The sequence below is a fragment of the Equus caballus genome, chromosome 17 (genome assembly GCF_041296265.1).
Source record: "Equus caballus isolate H_3958 breed thoroughbred chromosome 17, TB-T2T, whole genome shotgun sequence".
Classification (NCBI taxonomy): Eukaryota; Metazoa; Chordata; class Mammalia; order Perissodactyla; family Equidae; genus Equus; species Equus caballus.
In genome coordinates, this window is record NC_091700.1 from 84,553,389 (window position 1) to 84,577,285 (window position 23,897).

General features: G+C 36.2%; 1 protein-coding gene across 2 annotated transcripts in view; it reads left to right on the forward strand.

Moving 5' to 3' along the window:
• GPC6 (glypican 6) overlaps positions 1-23,897 on the forward strand; it is a 1,023,293-nt gene that overhangs the window by 684,220 nt on the left and 315,176 nt on the right. For both annotated transcript variants that reach the window (XM_023621717.2, XM_023621718.2), the window contains exon 4: positions 3,833-3,998. In XM_023621717.2, coding sequence (XP_023477485.1) covers positions 3,833-3,998 — 166 coding nt within the window. The remainder of the gene's footprint in view (positions 1-3,832; positions 3,999-23,897) is intronic.

Genomic DNA, 23,897 nt, shown 5'->3' on the forward strand with positions numbered 1-23,897 from the left:
GAAACTCCCCATAAGTTTAAAAGTAGATAATATACTTATTAAAATGAGTAAAATAAAAAATAGTGGTACTACCAAATACTGGCAAGGAAGTGGGGAAAACTGTATCTCTCACACATTGCTGGTGGAAATGTGGAATGTTACAAGCATTCTAGAAAATAGGTTGACCATTTCTTATAAAACTAACCATGCACTAACCATTTGATCCATCAGTGACACCCTTGAGCGTTTATCCCAGAGAAATGAAAACTTATGTTCATGCAAAAACGTGTACATGAATGTTCATAGAAACTTTACTCCTAATAGCATAGTACAAGAAACAACGCAAATATCCTTTAATGAGTGAATAGTTGAACAAATTCTGGCACATCCAATCTTTGGAATACTACCCAGCAATAAAAAAGAATGAACTGTTAATACATGCAACAACTTGAATGGACTTCAAGGGCATTATGCTCAAAATAAAAAAATGAAGCTCGAAAAGATGCATACTATGTGATTCCATTTATATAGCATTCTTGAAATGACCAAATTATAGAGATGGAAAATAGATTAGTGAAAATAGATTGCCAGGTGACAGGGACAAGGAGTGGGGTAGAGGTAGCACAAGAGAGTTCTTTTCTGGAGGTGTAAAAAAAGTTTCTGTGGTGTGGTTACACAAATCTAAATATGGGATAAAAGTGCATAGACGTGTACACACACCCACAAATGGATGCAAGTTGGGAAAATCATGAAAACTAAATAAGGTCTATAAACCAGTTAGCAGCAATGTACCATGTCAATTTCCTCATTTTGGTATGACACTACAGCTTTATGAGATGTTGCCATTGAGGGAAGGTGAGGGAAGGATAGCTGGGACTCTACTGTTTTTGCAACTTCATGTGAATCTATATTGATTTCAAAATAAAAAGATTTTTTAAAAGTAGCTATAGCACAATTATAAAACACTATTAAACATTAAAGAATAGAAATATCCCTTCACACAATGGGCATATAAAACAATCTTCTTTTCAGAGGCTTACTTCTAAAAGTCTTCAGTTTAAAGTGATGATTTCTTTTATTTTAATTCAAGCATGCAGTTGTGTCCATTCAAAAAATATAGTTTGTGAAAATGAAAGTTTCAACTTTGATCCTCCACTCCCCATCTTCTTCTTCTTCAAATGCCCTTTATTTGACCAGGAAGGATGTCATTTCCAAAAGTACTGAGAAAGCCACATTTAACTCGAACAACATTGTTCTTTTAGGTTATTAAGGCTGTTCAATTTTCTCTGTTGGTTGCCACCCTGAGTTGGAGACTCTTCTGAAATGTCAGACTGAGAAAATTGTACTGGTTCCAACACAATAAAGAAAAAAAGCAAACCTTTGGAATTAATGCAATCAATAACCTTTGAAAACAAAGTTAAAAAGCAACCATTGAATGCTCAGATATATAATACTATCTTGTTCCTTTTTTCCTTTGAATATCAACGTGGCCAAGAAATTGGGAAATGCAATAAAGAGTTCAGTTAAAATGCACTTATTGAGTCCCTACATCATAATCATAATACCTTATAATGATGTACATGCTATCCAGAGTGGTGCAGGTTATAATGATGAAAAAGACAGTCCATGCTATTCAAGAGATCTCAAATTTGCATCCCCAATGTTGACAAATATTCCAGGTTTTATACCTGTGCACTGAGTGAGAAGAGCAAAGCATCATATAATACCAATGGCAAGAAAACTAAGAATCCAAGAGTCAAAGGAAGAAATAGCTTAGCCAGCTCGAGTGAAAATAGGGTAGGTCTCTGGAGAAAGACATCTGGGTCAGGAGAGAAATCGCAAGACCAGAGAAGACAAAATCCTGTGGACAAAGGTTTATAGAACTGCAACCATGCCAAATAAGTCAAAAATACAAGAATTTGAAATTCCACACTAATTCTATATGGAGAATACAGAATTATTTTCTCTATTTTCTGTGAATGGCTTGGGATACATGTGGATAAAAGAAATTTCTTAAACAATACTGCTTAATTGTGGATAAAATTTGACATTTTCAACAAAGTAGCCCGTCTGGATAAAATGATACGGTGGCACTAATGTGTGCTCCAAAGAAAAGTCACCATACTCCTCGCGTTGGTTCTCATTTTCTGTTTTTGTTTTGTTCTTAAAAAATAATTTTTGGAATTAATGGATACTAAATCATTCTCTATCTTTATGAAGAAAGACCAATTATATTTTACTTCACTTATTTGATTTGGAGTACTTCGCACACTAACTTTCTATTGTTGATCAAGTTAATTCTATTTTATTAAAGCAAACATTAAATTACCAGGGAAAGTAAAAATCAAAAGGGTATTACTTTGAAATGCATAAAAAATAAGGTGGATTAGTGGATAGATATAAGGAGGGGTAGAGGTGTGAAAAAACAAGTGTAGGAAAATGTTAAATGTAGAATCTAGGACTGGAGGTATGCGGTGTTTACTATAAAAATCTTTGAACTTCTCCGTATGTTTGAAATTTTTCATAAAATTTTGGAAAGAAAATGCAAAAACCCCAAAAGGACAACTAGAAATTCCAGTGCCTAAATAAATAAGCAGCTTCATTTCCTGAAATAACATATTAGGGACTTTGTCAGCATAAAGTTAAGAAAATGTTACAAAAACAAGCGCCTAGTGTTAAAAACTTCAAATATGGTTTCTAGGTTAAGGATAAAGCGACAGTGATTAGCTATAGTTGCTGAAAGTATCCATTTATGTGGAAATACCTTTTGTTGCCCCATCTTTATAGTGATGTTATGCTTTGTCAATATCTGAATGTTATTGACATGTAAATGTCACCTGTGGACTCAGGTCTGTCTGATAAGACTAAAACTCTCCAGTATGTCTAAATGCTATAAGTTACACTTGTTCTCAGATCTAGAACACAAGAAGAGCAAGATGTAGTTACTTCACTAAAACACCAAAATTAAATGGAACCAACCAACCAAATATGACCATAATGCTTGCGTCTAGTCATGAAAAAGAACTTTATTTTTTTCTTTGGTTGGTCCATTCTGTTTTACATATTCTTTCCACTTGAGGTCAAATTAGAATTTTCGGTGAATCTGAAAAAGACCTTATTGGTTTAGAATTGGTGAATTTAGGAGCACCACTGCTTTTCTTATTTAAGGCAAATAGCACTTCACTGTCAGTTGATTAGTAGCTCCTCTGAATTACTGCAAAGATTTCTCCTCACATTTAACACTGAGTCCATTTTCCACAAAGTTCCCGGAACTGCACAGCTTTAGATGCCTCAAGATGGTGCCTTGGCAGTTCCATTGCTTCCAAGCAGGCCTGGATCTCCGAAATCCCAGTCAAGTTGATATTGATCCTTTTAAAAAGTTATGTACAAAGGAAGTGTATCTGCCAACCTCCTTTAGAAATAGGGTCAAGTAACCAGTTGGAAAATTTTCTAAAGGTGTCACATTAAACTTTAATAATACCTACGTTTTTATAGGGCTTTTAACTTTGCAAATTGCTTTCATATGCATTATCTTATTTCATGTTCTATTACAATGAAACAGTGTCTAGGTTTTAGGGCTGAATTACAATGATATAGATATCAAAATTTTGATGGGGACATTTCAAGAAAATTGATTATTATTATGCCAAACAGAAACATTTAACAAGAAATGACTGACTTCAAGATCAAGTGTTACAAAGAGTTAAGATTCTGATGATTCTTTTGGACTTCTGCTGCTGAAAGTTACTCAGAACCTTCACATTTTTTTTTAGAGAGAAAATGAGTTACTTCTTTTTTCTCCCTTCCATCCTTATTATTTCCGATTTTCTTTTTCTTTTCAATAAATCTACAGGTCAGCCCAACCCCAGGCTGCATCCGTGCTCTAATGAAGATGCTATACTGTCCATACTGTCGAGGACTTCCCACCGTGAGACCTTGCAACAACTACTGCCTCAACGTCATGAAGGGCTGCCTCGCCAATCAGGCTGATCTGGACACGGAGTGGAATCTGTTTATAGGTAAGGAGCATTTCAATGGATCCATAACATGGATTACAATGAGTTAGATATCAAACAGAGACGTGGGGATAGCAAGTGTTTATGATGCCTGATGGACAGGTCCGAAGTTGTGATAACTTATAGAGACTAACAGGTTAAAAAAAAAAAAAAAATGACAGGTTTTAGCAAATTATAAACATTATTTTGCATTTTTCTTCTTTTTTTTAATCCTGAAAAATGAGACTTCCTTGTATATTACGAAGGGCAGGCCTGTTAAAGATTGCACAAGCCAGTTGTATGGAATTAGCTGATGTCTTTGACAAAGACAAAAGTAACCTTGTTAAATTTCTGTGAGCCCTTATAAGAAGGGACAAGTTAGAAAAGAATCTTATAAAAAAATTCACAGTACCATTTCTTATTTGGATTACCTCAACATAGTCACAGATATTAGTAAACAACTTCCTCCTTAAACATCTGTGATGAAAATAGCTCAATATTTTTTCTAAAATATGCAAATTTTCTTCCTTATTCTGTGGAGAAGAATGCTTAAGCATGTGAGCATGAAACAGCCTTCCAGTCTTTAGAAGGTAAGAAGATGGAAGAAAGGGAAGATGCAGCAAAGTTCTGTGAATCATGCCTCTGTTCCTGAGTTGCAGAAATCACTCAGGGCGTAGACTGCCAAAAGATATTTCCCAAATAGCTACCCAAGGATAAAAGGACAAATTTTATAGGCAGGCTTCTCCCAGGAAAATACACAGGCCTTGAAAGAGTAAATGTGTTTTCTCTCCCTCTGTCAAATGACCTTCAAAATAAAAGTACTTTCAATTGCATTTACTGCAATTGCGTAGTGACAAGCAGAGGGGAGCAAATAACAGCGGCATTCGTCACCCTCCGAGGGCCTTCATCATTTATGCAAACCTCTAAAGCAGAATGCACAAGTGAAGTCTTCTGACATCTAAGATTTGGGTAGGATAGGAAAAAGATCTAATATGTGTTGGAATGCAGAGAAACCTAAGCCGACAGTGCAAAAGTGTGCTTAGGTTACAGGCACTCAGCTATGGCGATGAAACTCATTGGCTAACACACTGTTATCCATAGGAAGGCCGGAGAAAATGGTTTTGAAGTGTTTTAAAAAGATTTTAGAGTGGCTAGATTCAAATGGAAGTCATCTAACAACATCTCAGAAATCATCGCAGAAAGAATCAATTGAAACCCGTTCTTTTTCCTCCAGGGGAAGGACAAAATCTGTTTGCATGATCTTGGGTTACTTCGTTTGAAAAATGATGGAGTTTTTAAAAAGTTTATCATTAAGGTACCCTTCTAAGTAAACAATGATGTGATTCTTTGCTAAGATTTTTGTTCCTTACTAAGATTTTGGAGGGTACTCTCTCATCCTTCATTAGCATGCACAGCTCAAAAAGAAAAAATAATTCAAATTCATTATATTGGTGTAATCATATTTTCACTTATATACATAAAACCTGAACTAAAACAATTTTCTAATTATAAATCATTAGAGTGGTAAAATCAAAACAAATCTGCAAATTAAATGCAAACTGTAAATAAAGAAAACATGTTTCAATAAAAAAGTACGCTCATCAGGAAATCTAAAAAAGATTTGCATATTTTAAAAACCAGATTAAACATCATAGCATCACTTTTGAGCCACGAAGATTATTCATACTTTTTGGTTGAAACTGCCCTAATTCATAGCACAGTTAAATTGTCTTTGGTTAGCCTGCAAGTTGTTGAGAATGGGCATGTGGATTTTGTTACTTAGAGCAAGCCATGATTAAAAACAAAAATACAGACTTTTTAACTTGTAAGAGCAGCAGTGACTTCTTAATTGGCTTCCTTCCCTCAGTGCTGTTGGCTATTTTAACATAAATCAAATCCTTAAACTTCCAGTCATTTGGGTTTTCTGGATACCGATTCCATGTAAAATTGAATATCTGGAAAATCATCTGATTTAAAGACTAAAATTTGAACCTCCCACATGTTAGAGATACTTTAATGAAAAGGGAACCTAGTGGTTAGTCCTACATTCACCTATTTCATACCTCTGGTTTCCCTATCTCATTTTTTTTTATTAGTCCTAGAGATCTCTCAGAAAATTTTTCCAATTTTCTTTCTCCTGGTTTTTCTATACCATTGGGAACTGAACACCAGCATAGACTTATGGAGCCAAATATGTTCTTGTTAATATTTGTCCCGATGTGAAGTGTTATTTCACAAATTTATTACGTAGATTAGTCAAATGTGCCAACTCCATTTTCCACACATATATATCCAAGATGGCAGTGTTACTGTTTTCATGAAAGAAGCAGCAGAGATCAGTGAGCAAATCAGTAATCCAACAAAATTGTGTATAATAGTCCTGTCTCTGGTTAGCACCTGCAGCCTGTCACTCCTGGGATTCTAGCATCTTTTCATCAAACCCTTCGCCCCTGTTGCTGTCAATTGTGTGTGCCATCTCTATCTGCTACACTAATGTCCCATTTAATACATTTTTATAGGTTGTTTTTTGTTATGCGCTCATCTAAAATGTTAACAGTGACATGCAATCAACCATTAATAAAAACAAGAATTGAATTGGTGGCACATTCTCATGATCTTTACAATGCCATGAATTAATTGAAAGTGATTTGTAACTATTTAGAATTCAGTTGGTGTCTGGATCATGTCGAAATAAAAGCAATTCACTGATAAAATGAAATGGTCTAAGTGTTCAAAAAAACCCCAGTGGTATTCCATTCACTTCTGAAGTTCTGTAGAATTTTTTTTTTGTAATCCTAGAAAAAAAAAATCAGGAAATATACTCAGATGCATTTTCATATTCCTCCTTTAGGAAGTTTAACTCCTGAACAGAGACAGTGTTCAAAAGATTCTTATCAATAACTGTTGTAGGAAAAAGGAAGAACTCTTCACTTTTTACATAGAGAGCTTTTTTTTTTTGGAAAAGTTGCTGACAGCTTTGAAGAGGATGCTGCTAGACCCATTTTAGAGTACTTGAAAGCCTCAGTTGACCTCTGCCAGCAACTTTCAGCTGCTTTCTGGAAGCATGTGGGATTCTCCAGTACAAAGCATAGCCCAGCGTCAACTTGCACTTCAACTTGGTACCCCCTAAAGGGATGGGCCTGCTGCCTCACACCCAAGCTGGGCAGGACTGGAAGGAACACAAGAGTGGTTTTTAGTCTACTCTGACTATCAGAAGCCATGCAGTAGGAGAAAAATATAATTCGAGGCTTTGACATCACTGCCTAGGCACCTACCCAGGTGTTGCTGTTTATTCATACCAACTTATTCCAGCCCCGCATGCAAAAGGCTTTTCCTGGAAAATATTTAAGTAAATTAAAATTTCCTAGAGGGAAATAGTCTGTGCCCAGAACTTGTTGTTCCAGTAATATCCTGTGGTTATTTTGAGAGTTTAGCATTGATACCAACATCCACGGATGAGAATTCTATTTGACAGGGGTCCACGTTGCTGATTACACCTGGCTCATGAGCACAAAAGTTAAGGCTGAAATTACGTTTATATAGCTATAATAAATCTTGATTCCACTTTAAAATCTAGGATGTGTGAGACAGCCCCGTCTAAACATCTGGTACCTTCTAGGACTTTATACACTGTGAGAACCGGAGAGTGAATAAAAGGGGTTGTGAGTGTGGAGAGGTGAATGTTGCCGGGACAAAAGGCAGGGATTCTAGTTTGTTCTGTAACATTTTTTATCACTAAAATGTTATAAGATGCTTATTACTGCAGGTGTAGGGCACAATTATCTCTATGGTTCCCTAACAGTGAGACCTGCAGATGTTTTTGTCCCAAAGTAGTAGCCTAACTTTCTAGGCTATCTCAGCTATCAAAGCCCTAATAATTTTAACACGTGAATTCAGCTCACTATATTGAGTAAGGTAGGCACATACATTTTTTTGCCCTCGGAGAATTTAGTATAGTTAAATTAATTATAATCAACTGTGTCAAAGTGTCGAGAAAATAGAAGCACAGGATGCTAAGTATCTACTGAGCAGGGGGACTTAACCTAGTCTGGGGGACCAGTGAAGCCCTGCCTTGGTAAGTATAGAATAAAATAGTATGTAAGACCGTATTGAATTAGTGTTGTCAAACATAAGTGATGTTGAATAGCCGTAGCATATATAGTTGTTACAATACAGGCCTCAAATATTCTCAAGTTCCCACAGCCATTTCAATAAGGCTAGCATTATTTGTCAGTGATTCTTAAATACTTACTTGTTTTATTTTTTTAACTTTTACTAATCAGTCTCACCACCACCACTGCCACTGACTTGAACCGCTAAGATTTGGAGAATTTGTGTTATTTTTCATGAAGAAAAGATTGAGTTCCCTGATGTATAGATGCTCTCCAATGAGGGGGAGAAAAAAGCTAGCAGAGCAGCTTGTATTTTTAATTTAGGCCTTGGGCATTCATGGACCAGACAAACCAGTGGTATTAAACTTTCTGGGCTTCCTTCTTCCTGTCATACTAGCCAATTATGAAGTCTAAGACAGCCCAAAGACAGGAAAGTGGCATGAGAACCTCAAACATGAAACCCAAGATGGACGCTACATTTGTGTCAGGCCAGGAGACCCTCCACTGCGTTGTATCCATTCATCCTCTCGTTTATTAATCCAACACATGTTTACTGAGTGCCTAGTATGGACCTTGCGCCCATTTAAGCATGGGATAGAGCAGATAAGGTCTTGCCTGCTGAAAACAGGGCTCAATGTATATTCTTTGAATGGAATAAATGGAAACAACCAGACGAGAAATGGAAGGAAATGTAGTAAGAGGCTGTTCTATTTTACTCTGTAAGTCTACTCTTTTAATGGAAGTATGACTAATTCAGTAATTTGAAAAGCGCATATCCCTGCTGTTAATGGACTCTATGAGTAGAGAGATGGCAGAAACAAATCAGATAATGAACCTGGTTCTTTCATTTTGACAGCTGCTATCAAGCTGAAAATTAGAGTCAGCCACAAGGAAGCTGTGTTAGGTCAGTCAAATGACTAGTGTCATGTAATAAATGGCCACTTTGGTGCACAAATAACTTTCTTAGGACCTGAAAGAGTTGTTTATCCTCAAGGTATTTACTTTTTTCACAACTTTGCTAGATAAACATTTTTTGTTTCTGGTAAGTAGACTTGGGTTCTCTTTTTGTAAAATGTACAGGGCTGTGTCATGTTGTGTTTCAGAAGGATATAAAATAAAGGCAAGGAACTATTTCAAGCGTTTGTGTAAGATACTCCTCTTTCAAAGACTTTCTTAGGCATGAAATTCTGTAATATAAATCTGATAAGAAATTTTTTAGTTTCAAAGAATTTCATGATAAATATGATATTACTCTGGCTGACATATCCTGAAGTGCCATGTTTCAAAAACCTCTAGACCCTAAATATAGAAAATTATTTCCTTTCAAACAAAGAAAAAGAAAAATTTAGCAGCAAGATTTCAAGGTTTCTTCATCTCCTCTTTGTATAAGACAAGAGCCTATTCAATAATACAGGCCAGAAACACAACTCTTAAATTGAGGAACGAAAACCAAAGCAATTATTTCAGAATCTGATCTCACTGTTAGCTACAGAACTTGCTTTTGCCCTTGTGCATTCCTAAAAGCAGCAAGAAAGATTTTGAAAAGAACAAAAACACTTTACTCTCTATCAGTTGAAATCTAACTCCTCCCAACCCCCTGCCATCCTTTTATAGTCATTGATTCAATATTTCTCATTTCTCATAGACATTTATCATATGCTGTGTTCTCTCTCTAATGCTGGCAGAATGCATAAGCAGACTAACTACTCGCTGGGAAAAAAAGAAACCAAGAAAGAAAACAGTTGGCTGGTACCCAGCAGCCTTTCATGAGCTGCATTTGTTATCAATTTCCTACGTTTAGAAAATAGTTTACTTCTGAACTCCGCATATGTGAACGTACTTTTATGTGGTACAATAGGGTTAATGCCTTAGGGTGGTAGAATGCATGAGGCTATTCAGCTAACACAGAGGCAGGCATCTCTTAACCTCTGAACACTTACTAATGCTGATCTTGAGGCCATAGCAGAAGGGATCCATGAGACTGCAGTTTCTATTCTGAATCAAGCAGATTTTCCCATGGATCAAAGCAGGCAAAGCATGTCAAACCTAAAGTTACTTGGTGTAATAGACAAGGAGTCATTCTAACGTATGTGTATATTTCCTTTACCCCCAATGCCAACCCTTGTACATCCATCTATTCCAGTTCCCACATACTCGACTTCTATACAATTTACAATTGTACTATTCCATTTCCTATTTACTGATGACTACAAATATGATACTCCAAATTGGATTTTCAAATTGGAATTCATGGTGTACTATAACATGATACTGACCAATGGCCTATAATGAGGCATACCTATTTTTGCAAATACTGCATACCATTCCTTAGGATATAGGATGTTCCATTTATAATAGGAAATTCACTGAAATACCTCTTATGCCTTATCAAGCTCTCCAATTTCTATGAGAAACAGCAACAGAAGGATTTAGTTTACCAGGAGCAAGCAGAGCACATCAAAATGATTCAGGGGGCTAGAGAATTTTCTTTGTATTTGGTATTTTGCATTTGCTTTTAATTTACACTTCAATTGCAGCATTTTCTATAGAGAAATGGTTTAATTTGATAATCATATCAAAGGTACTTGTTTTTAAAAATTGACATCTGATTTTAATAATGTGATAGTTTTTCACTGTCATGTTTCCAAGTTCAAGCTATAACCCAAGATGTCTGGATTTTGGCATGCCAAGAGAAAATATTTGAGGATTATTTAAAATGGAATTAAATAGATTTCAGAAGGCCCAGAAACCCAGGTAAATATCAAACACTGTAAGAATTAGCCGAATGATATTTTAAGCAATTCCAATTTCAGGAGATAAGGGGAGCAAGAGATAGAATAAATGATTGTGTTGTAGAAACTAGAAAATAAGAAATATAAATAGAGCTAAGTAAGTGGATTGTTAAAGAAAACATTAACCCACAAGGCTATTTACAAACAGTAAACTTATAACAAGTCCCAGGGCCGTCATAACCAAAAAGTCCTTCATGCAGTGACCAATTTAATAGAATAAAAGGGGAGGTGGGGTTACCTCCTGAGGTGTTTAGATCACGCTTAAAGTCCTGATTAGCAGCTAAAGTGAAAATATGTATTTTAACCTAATAAATCTTTTTAAGATGTTGTAATACGCTACTAAAATATCTTAAGAGTGGTGTTAATGAGGGTACTTAGATTTCTTTTCCCATAAACATAACATTTACATTTATGCATACATATATATCATTAAATCTATATATAGGCATATATGGATATACCTTCCAATTGCTCTAAAAGTTTCTTAAATCCATGATTGTCTCAAGAGTAGAACCGCTGATTGTGTCTTTATGTTCGAGTCATTTTTGAAATTAGTTTTGATTTTCCTCATCCTTGTTTTTTAACAATTATATAAGAGACCTTTAGAGTCTTATTCTCTTCATCTTGTTGTCTTTGTGGCTTCTTTATTACGAACTCTCTAAGTAACCAGGAGTGGAAGCCACATTAGAAGAGATGGCCCCGTGAATTATTTTGATGGTTAAAGACATGTTTTTGTTGGTTTTTCTAAAAGGGAAATGGGTATAAATGTCCTTGGGAGTAATTTAAACTTTTGGGAACCTTCATGGTGTATGGAACCCTTGAGATAATTATTATGCCTACAGATACTTGGTAAGATAGCCAGGAGAGAATTTAAATTAAAATAGAGCATGAAATGTGCCTTGTCCTTCAAATAACAGCTTATATATAAATCCCACATAAAAAAGATACGTGCTCTATTTTTTTCTTTGCATGGATTGAAATAATTTGCTACGCTAAGAATTTCCTTTGTTATAACCTCTGAAGAAGTGAAAATTAGAAAGAGAAATGAAAACTAAGTCATTGACTATATGACATTACCCCAAGAAGGGATATATCCATATGCATCACATTTTTATTCTTTAAGGTGTAGGGATCTTCTAGAAAGGTAACACTGATAACTAAGTGTCAAAAAAGCCAGTCAGTATTCACCACTAAAATTTCAATGCTCTGGAAATTAATTGATTTAATGAAAGGTTTAAGAATCCTGTTGGGTGGGATGAATAAGTTAGTAGATGTGAGAGAGTTTTAGAAGTCACAATGACCACTCCTTTGATTGTCAGAGCTGATGTAGTTTTCAGATTGACTGAATCAGAAAGCAACCCCTGTCCCCCCTCACCCCTACATGTATCTCTCCAGTACATCTGCACCAGCTCGAAGTCAGTTTTCCCAGAGGAAGCAGGATCACCATCTATAAGAGTATTCATTGACTTCAAGAGGGAGAGTATTTTCAAAATCCACAACAATCTGCTGGTGAAGGCTGTTTGGAGCTCTTGATATTTTCACTTGTGCATATGTCCCCTGGTTTTCTAAATTCAATGTCCTCGATTATTGTTGGATTAGTTCCTATCTTTAAAATAGTTTGGTGTCCCAAACTCTTCTGTATTAACGTAGTCATAGAAATATATTCCATAGTCCAAAATCTATGTGTAATACCCAACCAGAAGGGAGAACTGCAATCATTGATATTCCTAAGAGTGTTACTCAGGAATAATTCTACAAATACCAATACACAGTGCACTTTGAGGATGTGGATCATGCATTGGAGCTGACTTCTAGAAGGTGACTCCACAAAGTGAAATACGTATGTCCTCTACAAACAGCCTTGTGGTATCTTTGATTGAATCACTGTGTCTGAATATGAAATATTTGGCAAGTTCTTGGTGACTCAATTTAATATGGACCTATTACTATCCTTTATTGGTTGAAGATCCAGAAATATACTTCTCAAGGTTGTCCATGAGAGAATGTTTAAATGTGTCTTGCTACTCACAATCATAGCATCCAAATTCTAAAACTAAGAAACTTTATTCCCCTATTTCTATGGTTCTGGGTTCCATGTGGAGAACAATACACACATAGCAATAAAAGATAACATTTATTGGACACTTACTTTATACCAGGAATTATTGTAATCACTTTACACTTTTAATTCTTACAACACTATTAAGTAGTCAATATTACAATCTCCATTATACAGATGGGAAAACTGAGACCAGATAAGTCAAGTGACCTGTCCAAGGTCATACAACTTGTGAGTAGCAATGCCAGGACTTACCTTAGGGGCCCAGGTTCTTAATCACTGCACAAATTAATGCCTACTAAGTGTTCAGGAAGTAACTGTCTCTGGCTACATGGATTGATCGGGTCTGTCAGGGGAAACTGGGTATTGCCAGCACTGTCCAGTAGAATTTTCTGCAACAATGGAAATGTTCTATGTCTGTGCTGTCAAATATAGTAGCCACTAGCCACATGTGGCTAGTGGGCTCTTGAAATATGTCTAAGGAGACTGAACAACTGAATTTTTATTCCATTTAATTTTAATTAATTTAAATTTAGTCACATGTGGCTGTTGAGCACTTAAAATGTGGCAACTTTGAGGAACTAGATTTTTCATTATTTTAAATTAATTTAAATTTTAATCACTATATGTGGTTAGTGGCCTCTCTATTACACAGGGCACGTTTAGACCATCAAAACACCTATAATATCCATGATGTGGCTCAGCATCTGGATATGTCTGATTATCTTCAAAAGGTATTTATTAGATGCCTTTTTTCGTGCTTACACAAAAGAAATAAAAATTGTACTACCTGGTCCTGAGAAATTATAATTATCCAAAGTAATGAAATGTATACTTTCAAAGTAGTAGTTTGGTTAAGTGAAGACGTAGTTAAGAGCAACAGTCCTTGAGTTGCTGCATGAGTTTGAATCCTGACTCTATCATTCATTAACTGTATGTGACTTGAGGAACAGGGTTTAAACGTCATAAATCTCAGTTTTCTCATCAATAAACTAGAGATAATACTACCTACCTCTTAGCTTTGTATGGATTAAGCTGGACAATGGATGTAAATCTGAGGGCTAAGATGTCCACAGAGGTAGCACAGAAGGAGAAGCACGGTGGTTCCCTGTTCTGGAGAACAAGCTGTGAAGTTATGAACAGAAAATAGAAAGTAGAAAATAGAAAGCAACGGAGTAGTCAGGGAGGCAGGAGAACATCAGGCACCAGAAACATGCAAACAAAAAAGATGACAAGGACAGGCTGAAAACCAAAGGAAAAAGGTAAGAGAATGGTTAGTCAGTGAGAACTGAAAGGAGAAGATTAGAAGACATGCATCTCATGGTACAAGCTTCTTCTTATCTCTATTTCTAGATTTGCCTTAGTTCCTGGGAGGCAGGACCTATCCCACTAGAGATAGACCTTGCCCTTGCTCAGGTGAACAAGCTCTTGGTCTCACCAGGCTGGGAAAGCATTGGTACGAAGGTAAGAATAAGCGTGGTGTGCTTAGGCACTTGTGAGAAAACTAGCCAAGCTGAAATACTTGCTGGCATGTACTGGGAGGTAAAACCGGTCAGGGTTGGACTGCTGAAACTTTGAAAGTCAGGCCAAAAACTTGACTTTCTTTTGTCTTGTTGGCAATGACAAGTCACAAGGTATTTTTATCCAGGGAATGGCAGGAGCCAAGTAGTAATCTAGCAGCCAAGTAAAGGATGGATTCAGATGCATGAGACTGGTAGTGGTGGTGAGACTGGAGAGGTCATGTAAGCATGGCATGGAAGGAGAAAGGAAGACAGTCCTAATGCTAGAATTGGAAATAAAAATTTATAGGACTTCACGTCTAAATACAGGTGACTAAACAAAGAGGGCAAAGAAAGAAATACATCAGACATGACTGAGATAAGTGCACAAAAGAAAGATGGTGCTGTCAGCAAATAAAGAGGCTAATTTGGTGTATGGCAAACATAGATTTCTTCAATCTGTTTAGGGTTTGTTGGAACTGAGGAACAATGGTACCTAAAATGGGAATGTCCAATTGGGTGTTGAAAATAGGAGTATGTTCCTAGAACAGGAACTGGGGATGCCAAGAACCATTGGAGGGTTTCCACAGTCCAAATGGCTCTGTGGCCAACTTTCTAAATCAACCCCAAAAGATAGTGCCCAGAATCCCCTCTCCTGGGCAGCCCACAGGTGCCTGTATGTTCCTTCCTTGTGTAATTATGCTGTTTTTACCCCTAAATGTTAAACATTTAACAGCCTGCTCATCAATATGTATTCTCAGAAAAAGCCTATATCTATACTCACCAACCTCTTTAATTAAGTGTAGTTAGAATGTCAACTGTGCGAATATGAGAATACCTACATAATGATTCAAAGCAGACATGCCTTGATTCCTCCTCAAAATATGTTTTCTCATGATTCAGGAACCCCTTGATGGTCATATTTATCATGCACACTGACGTTTTATAATTGCAGTCAATCCAAGAGGAAATTTATTTTCTGTTGGTTTTGGTGTTTGCAATCCTCAATGCATGAAATCTAAGATTACTTTGTTCATTTCTGGCTACTAGCAAGTTCTGAATTTCAAGTTGATGCATGAAATTTGTTAATTTTACCAAAACTTTGCCCCAAGAGCATACATTTCCTTCACTGGCAAGAATGCCATGTATCAGAAAGCAGCCCCTAACTTGATTGCATGTCTGTGGCGCAATTGTCACCAACGAAAACTCAACATGTAAGGACCAATGTAATCTATTCCTTGGTTTCTGAACATGGAGCCCCCCAAGGAGGAAGACAAACACACACCGTGCAGCTTTTGTCATGCAACATTGGAAGCAGCAGTGAGATTTTTTTGAATACTATATTGCCGAGTTACTGATTTAAGAATGCCCTCGAGTATAAATTAGTTCTCCAAACCTCTATAGTGACTTTCGTCAAACGCCTTCTGCTTAGCCCATTAAAAGTGAAAACCATGAAATATTATTTGATCTGTAAGCCCCAAAAAATGCCCTGAAACCACCTGTCCCTCTTTGGAAAGCTGCCAGAACAAAGTAAGAGGAAAGGTCGGGCCTGAGAACAGTAATTGAGGTTGCAGCATGTGGCTCCAAGGGAAGATTGAACCTATGGGCTGCATTCAGGCTTCCAGTCTCTTCGGGAGGATTTACATTTATCTTTCTTCACCCACGTAGTAGTCCTGATCTTTGAGATCAACAATTCAAATGGTTTAATAGTGACCATGCAACATTTAAAAAAACCTGACATGAATTGTGTTGAATAGTTATTAGGTTTCCTTTGAATTGAATTTGAGGAAGTTAGTTTCAGGATACGTTTAATTTATGTATGAAATTGGTAGATGTTAATGTCCATTTCTCTTGAGTGCCTCAGGATTTTAAAAAATCACCCACTTTAATTCTGCTGTGCCATACATTGATTCTTATCCATTTGATCTGTGACCACTGAGCTTGTGTTCATCAAAAACGTGTTAAATCAACCTTTAAAATGTAAGATAAGAAAAGTTTAATTTACAGCTACACCTGGGTATTTTTTAAGGTGCAGAAATTAATAGTTTGGAAATGCAAAAAGATAAAGTATAAGCCTCATTCAACAAATTGATTACAAGATGAAAATCATATTATTTAATCTGAAATTTCTCAATCCGTCAGAGAAACAGCCACTTGAGGGTTACTACAGCAGTTCAAGAAAGTGTCTGTGATCCTTCCTGATAAATCTGTATCCATTTATACAGGAAAATTGCCGTATCTACACTAATTGAGAGACTAAAGACACTAACATCAAATTGTTGCCTTCTAGAATGCATTTGGGGACTTATTTTAAGATTTAGGCTTGGCTTCTTATTGAGTGCCTATTGTCTGCCAGGTAATATCCTATGTGATGTTTTTATGCTTTAAGAAATAAGAATGAGTCATAACTAGTATGTCATTTTTACTTGAGTCTTTCTCTATTTCATTTAAATGTCTTAACGTTCTCCTGAACATTCATATTGCTGATCATTTAAAGAGACACTTTTAGCCAAGCCCTTATCTGAATGAATAAAATTCCAAATTAGAGGATTCTTACTTACCAAAGGTTTTATACATATATATGTGGGTGTGTGCGTGTGTGTGTATGCATTAAGCTTGATATATGGGCTTTATAGCCCAGGGACTGTGATAAAAAAATAGCTTTACAAATGGTGATCCTCCATCTTGATCTGCTTGAAATCAAATTATTTTTTATTGTTTATTTTGAAATAATTGTTGATTTATAGAAAAGTTGCAAAAATAGCACAGAGTTGACCTTAACCCTTTATTCATTTTATGCTAATGTTAACAACATACATACGTAACCATAATACAATAATCAAGACCAGGAAATGAACATTGATATAATACCTCATTCTAATTTCACTAGTTTATCTTTTTCATGTTTCAGGATACAATCTAGGGTCCCACATGCATCCAGACATTGTGTCTCCTTGTCTCCTCCAATCTGTGAAAGTTTCTCAAGTTTCCTTATCTTGTATGACCTTGACACTTTTGATAAGGACTAGTCAGTTATTGTGCAGAATTTCTTTCAATTTTTGTTTGTCTGATGTTCTTGCATGATTTGATTGAAGTGATGCATTTGGCAAGAATAGCACAGTAGTGATGCTGATCCTCATACATCACATTAGGGTGTACGCGCAGTATCTCCTGGGTTTCTCCACTGTAAAGTTACTATTTTTTTCATCTATTGGTAATAACTTAGGGAAGATACGTGAAGTATATGTTAATATCTTGTTTCTCCTCAAACTTTCGGCCGCTGGTGTTCATTTAGCACCTGTAAGAGGGTGTTGCTTACAATACTACTACTGTCATGTTTGTGTAGTGGTGACTTTGTATTTCCCTCTTTCCTTCTATAAGTATTAATTGGAATACTTTCCAAAAAATTGGATTTTTTTCTCTCCCAACTACTTATTTATTCAATTATTTATTTATGTCAGTCTGGACTCGTAGATATTTATTTTATTCTATGGGTATAATCCAATAATGCCATTCTTTACTTTGTTATTCAAATCATTCCAGGTTTGTATCTTGGAAGCTCCTTACACTTGGATCCTGTATCCTTTTGACATCCTCGCCATCCTTTTTTCAACACTTCCTCATTTTTGCCATCACAAGATATTCCAGATCTTTTTGTGCTTTCGCTGCTGCAGCCCTGGAATCAACATCTTCTTCAAAGAACCTTGGTTCCTTTTATTGGAAGATATTAGAAACCAAGATCTGGGCACTAGATATGCTCATTGTTACTAGAATGTCATTGCTATTAAACCCCTTCTGTAAACAGAGCTAGGAAATACATATATATACTCTATTCCACACATACTTGCAATTTATATTTATTTATTTTTCCATCCCTCACTCTCTCTCTCTCTCTCTTTCATACTGATTCCAGTTTAACACCAGAAAGTTCATTCTAGCCTTCTCTCTTTCCTTATTTGTAACTTCTTTCCCTAGCAGTGAAAGTTTGGCTCCCATGATCTTCAATATATTAATATATTTGTTCAATTCTAGTATGCATATAACTTAGAGTTGCTAACCATACCTCTTTAAGAACCATATTTACTAGCTAGAGTACAGTATTTGTATACAGTTCTTTTTGTCCTTATAGTATCCAATCAAAATACAGTTTTTCAAAGTTACTTAGTTTTTTCTTCCCTGTCTTCTTGAAAGTGATTATATTATTTATTGGTAGTAGAATTAGTTTGACTTCTTACTGTTTGTATTTCATTTTAGTTTCTCCTACATCCTTGACTTTAACTATTTCTTTATTTGGGGGTAGAATGTGAAAACTTACTATAGTTCTAAGTCTCAAAACTATATAAAAAATGTATATTCTGAGAAGTGTCATCCCTCCTTACCCATACTAACCCATGATCATTCCTCCATTCTTTCCATCCAATTTTCACTCACCATTTTTAGGTTGATCAGTCTATTTGGTTTCTAGTTTAGCTTTCCTGTACATCTTTTGCATAAATGAGCAGATGTGTCTTTTCTTATAGCTCCTTTTTTTTTTTACATGAGGGTAGAATGCTATAGATACTCTTTTGCACGTTGCTGTTTCTAGTTAATTGTGGAAATCATTTCAAATTGGTTCAGAGATCTTCCTCATTCTTTTTTGCAGCTGTATAGTACTCCATTGTGTAGATGTACCATGGTTTATCAGTAGTGTGTCCAATATTTTGCTATTGAAATAGTGCTACAATGATTAACTTAGTGCATATGTATTTTCATACCATTGGAGGTGGATCTTTAGGGTAGATTCCAAGAAGCGGGATTGCTGAGTCAAAAGGCAAGTGCATAGGTGGTTTGATTAAGTATTGCTGAATTTTCCTCTTGAAGACTTATACCAATTTTCATTCCCACCAGCTACCAGTGTGAATGCCTAGTTCCCCACAGCCTCACCAACAGAATGTGTTGCCATACTTTTTTATTTTTGTCAGTCTGAGAGATGAGAAATAATATCAAATTATTTTTAATTTAATTTTCCTTATCATTTTGATATTGTTTAACTGGAAAAATTAACAACTTTTTTCACTCACCATGAGTATCACATGAGTAATTTTTTTTTACTAAGATGTTCTTAAAAAGATGACTCTAAAAGTTTCCTAATGGGTTAAATATGAGTGATATATATGTTAATTTATGAATAACCTCCTGTTAATAGAGCAGGTTTATATTAAAATAATATTTTTGAATATTAGGGAAACATTTTTATTGTTTCCTAAGCTCTCATAATGTATCTGGACTTCGTCACAAATGTTTCCCTGTAGTAGAATTCTGAGAAATAAGTATAAGCAAATGAAGAGGACTATAATTACTGCAATTATGGAAAAGTAATTTACTGGCTATGTAAATTGAACAGATTTCAAATAGAGTAGATAAACCATAAAAAGCAAGCAGGATATTGAAAATAAATATTTTGGGAGCTAGGAAATTGCTGGTTAAATGCATATACCAAATGTAAATGTTTTGCTAACATTTGTCTAATTTAGTTTCTTAAAACCTAAAACCAGAAGGTTTTTTTCTAAAATTAAACATTATCAAATGGATGCTAAGATTATCAAGTGTTTGTAGACATTGGTAGATATAAGATACCTAAAAAACTTTTATTTTGTGATAATTGGGTTAAAATTAAGCAAAAAAAAAAAAAAAAACCTTGCAGAAATCTTACTAAATTTAGAAATAGAGCCCATTTGGGAATGAATTATTGTGGAATATCATGAAAATATTTAAAAGAGGTAGGGGGCAGGATAGAGGGGAAAAGTTGTGGAGTTTGGTTCCAGAGAGACCTAAGGTATAGCCCCAACTGGGCTATTTGTTAGTTGTCTAGAAATCTGTGGCCTCCAGCATTCACAGATTCTTGCACTAAAACCAGGCAATTTTCCAGGAAAATAGCCCTGCATTGAGGTATGCTCTCTACCACTGCCATGCTCACATCTGCTCAAGCAAAACCTCCTGTAGGCCCTGTAAGTTTTGGAATAGGATGTTGATAATATTAATTAATAATATTAGCAACAGTAAGTTCTTTTCCATTATTTTATCTAATCACCCAAACAATCCTAAGAGATACATGAAATTATTATCCCCATTTTACAGAGCAGGAAAGTGAGCCTCAGAGAGGTTGAGGCCACGCTTCCATTAAGTGGCAGAGCCAGGGTTCCATGCCAGCTTTGTCCAAAGCAAAGCCCATGTTTTATTCTATAGGCTACAACTCCCCGACAGCTCTATCCTCCACCCAAAGGATTGCCAAAGAAAAGAGATCTGCTGTGAACCACAGACCTAGAGTAACTCATCTCCAGATCCCATCTATGGTGGTAACTGTGAACTCACTTTTTTTTTGGTTCTTGATCAAAATATAACATTTATAACATGTTGCACACAGGCCACTCATTCCTTCCCCTTGGATAAGATGATCTTCTGAATTGTAACACTAAAACCTGGGCCATGTTGCTTTGAACGTTTGCAGAATTGCTTTTACAAAATTGTACCCCGTAGTCTTACCAACCGTCTACAGTGGAGGTCTTATAAGAACCGACTGGGTTGAGCTCACTTATTTTGGAGGTGCCCTGGAGAAAGCTCTCCATTCTATCATACTGGGTCCCCTTTAACAGACTCAGAACAGAGTCAGAAAAAGCCACTTCTCAAGCACCTACTTTAATTTAATCTAATGGAAATGTAATTATTGTAAACCATCATTTTTCCCTCCTTGCTCTGACCCATCGACTGTCAAAGCAGCCCACCTTTATTTCATATACCAGGAATTTTTTATCATTACACCTTATCCTCAGTGTCATCTCATTTTTCACTTTTCTGGATTTCTCTTTGTTTATGTTCTTTGCTTGTGTTTCTGTGTCTATATGCCATTTAAGTCCAGTTTTCAATGAGGTTAAATTTAAATAGAACTGTTCTACATGCCGTTGGGCAAATTGCTTAAAATTTCAGGATCTTGGTCTCATTAGTTATAAGGTGCCGGCCTTTCTTTGTTGTCAGGACTGAAAGTGGTGTGTGTAACATACATAATACAACTTTGTGATAAATAGAAACTACAAGTGCCACCCCTGAGAAGTTAAAGGATTATCCTCCTTAAAAACAAGTTTAAACGTGAGAGAGGAACTTAAAACTTGTAGTGGTATGCAAAGTAACATAATCCTGAATTATATTATCGTTAATCTATTTGAATGGTATTAATGATCCCAAAAGTCTAATTAGGAGCCCAAGGACTCCTACCACTTAGGAGTACCTAATACTACCTATTAGGTACTCCGTTTCTGAGTACCTAATAGGTCCACCTTAGTGTGCCATTGGATATTTTGTAAATGTAGTGTTATGCTTGGATAACACTTAGGAATAATGAAATGAGGAAATAGCACCGAGTTGCTAAAAATCACAAATTGCAAAATGATAAACAAACAATTAAATATTACAAAAATATTTGAATACATTGCTCTTTGCCGTGCTCCAAGATACGGGGGTGAGGGGGGATAGAATACAGTTGGATCTCATCCTGTATATCCAAGCCAGTTTACTGAATACACTTCGCAGAGAATAAATTCACCATCTCAAATTCAGTGACACCCTTTGTCCTTTCTGTTCAGTCTGCTTTTGTTTTCTTTCCCAGGAAGGGACAAGAAAGTGATTAAAGCAGTATTCCATAATTTTCGTTCACCTACAAAAGCCAAGTGGTATGGAAGAAAAGAATTATGTAAAAAATACCAAAAATCTTAATGATTCATCTAAAACAAATAATGGGCAATGAGTTTAGGAATAACATGGGGTGAGACAATTCCATTTAAATTTGCAAATGTTGCTGGACACATGTCAACATAGTCACTACAGATACTCATTATAGTAAAGAGAACTGTTTTGCAAGGTGTAAATGGTCTTTGCCAAACAGATTTAATCAGTGTTACTTGAAAGGCTCTTTAAATTATCATACCAGATGCCAGTAAAATATAAACCCTGCACATTTCTAGAACATTTTGTTTACTGACATTTCTTCATTGAATTCTCAAAAGTCTAGAAACTAACCAAGCCTCAGAGTTTGTCTTTGGCCAAATCGCACAGCGTCTGACTCCAAATCTGTAGTTGAGAGATGATCTCCAAATGTAGTTAAAGCATTTTTTAAATAAATATTTATTGCACAGATTTATTTCAAATACCAAGGGAAGTCACACTGTTAAAAAAGATTTTAAATTTTTTCTCTGGAAAAGTTGGTGATTTTATTTTAACTCACGGTAAAAAATATTCACAGGAAGAAATAAACAAGTTCAGTTAGAGTCATCTGTAGGAAAAGAAGAAAGATACAAGAGCTGTGGAAAATCATGGAGACTAGTAAGCGGAAAAAGGAAAAGATGAGGAGCTTTTTCACACCTTCAGGCACAAGAATACTCAGAGGGCCTGTGACAAGGAAAACAGATAGTGTTGAGTGCAAGAATGAAGGGTTATAAATATATTTTTGCAGTCTTGGGAAGATCCGTAAGAATGAAATGGTGGTGTCAAAAATAGCAGTTGATTAAGAAATGGCATTGATGATTTTTCTGTAGTACCAGAAGCACGGAAATTAGAAACCAGAATAAATGAAGTTAGTGTTGAGTGACATAGGAAAAGCCTGACTTGCAAGTAAAAAGGAAGAAAGGAAACAGGTTTAGGGTAAGCAATGAGGGCTCTTTGCTTCCTCTCTGGGGAATATTTACCCACTGGCTTCCAAATTATTAATTTATTAAAGCTTCATAGCCATTTCCTCTAAGCCTGCCACTGGGCTAGGCACTGTGAACTAAGAAAAAAAGTGAAAGAAACAGAAATTCTAACCTCAGGGATCTCAGACCTTTGTAGCTGGCTGGATGAACCATGCCAATGAGATCTCTCCCAGGAGGCAAGTGTCTGTCTGCAGCAAGTTTGCAGGGCTGGGCAGGTGACAACGGGAGAAGATAGCATGTCCTTAAAATACCTTCTAACTTGTCCCCTGCTGCTGTCACTCTATTACCTTCCATCACTGGACCTCGTGGCCATTGCCTTGGTGTTTGTCTAGACCTACTTCTGGGTCAGATCTCCCCTGTGTCTTTGTGTCCTCTGCTCCAGTCTGGTGATTGTGTCCTATATGTATAAAGATGGTGTCATTACTGTGGTCTCCCCACACAGACCCAGCAGAGTGCTCTCCACATTGTGGACTGATTAATTCATAAATATGAGCGATAACTTACTGATTTAAGAGTGGCTTGTGTGGGGGCCAGCCCTGTGGCCGAGCAGTTAAGTTCACACTCCTCAGTTCAGCAGCTGAGGGTTCACCGGTTCCAATCCTGGGCACGGACCTACACACTGCTCATCAAGCCATGCTATGGTGGCATCCCACATAGAAGAACTAGAATGACCTACAACTGGGATATATGACTATGTACTGGGGCTTTGGGGAAATAAAGAAAAAAAGGAGGGGGGAGATTAGC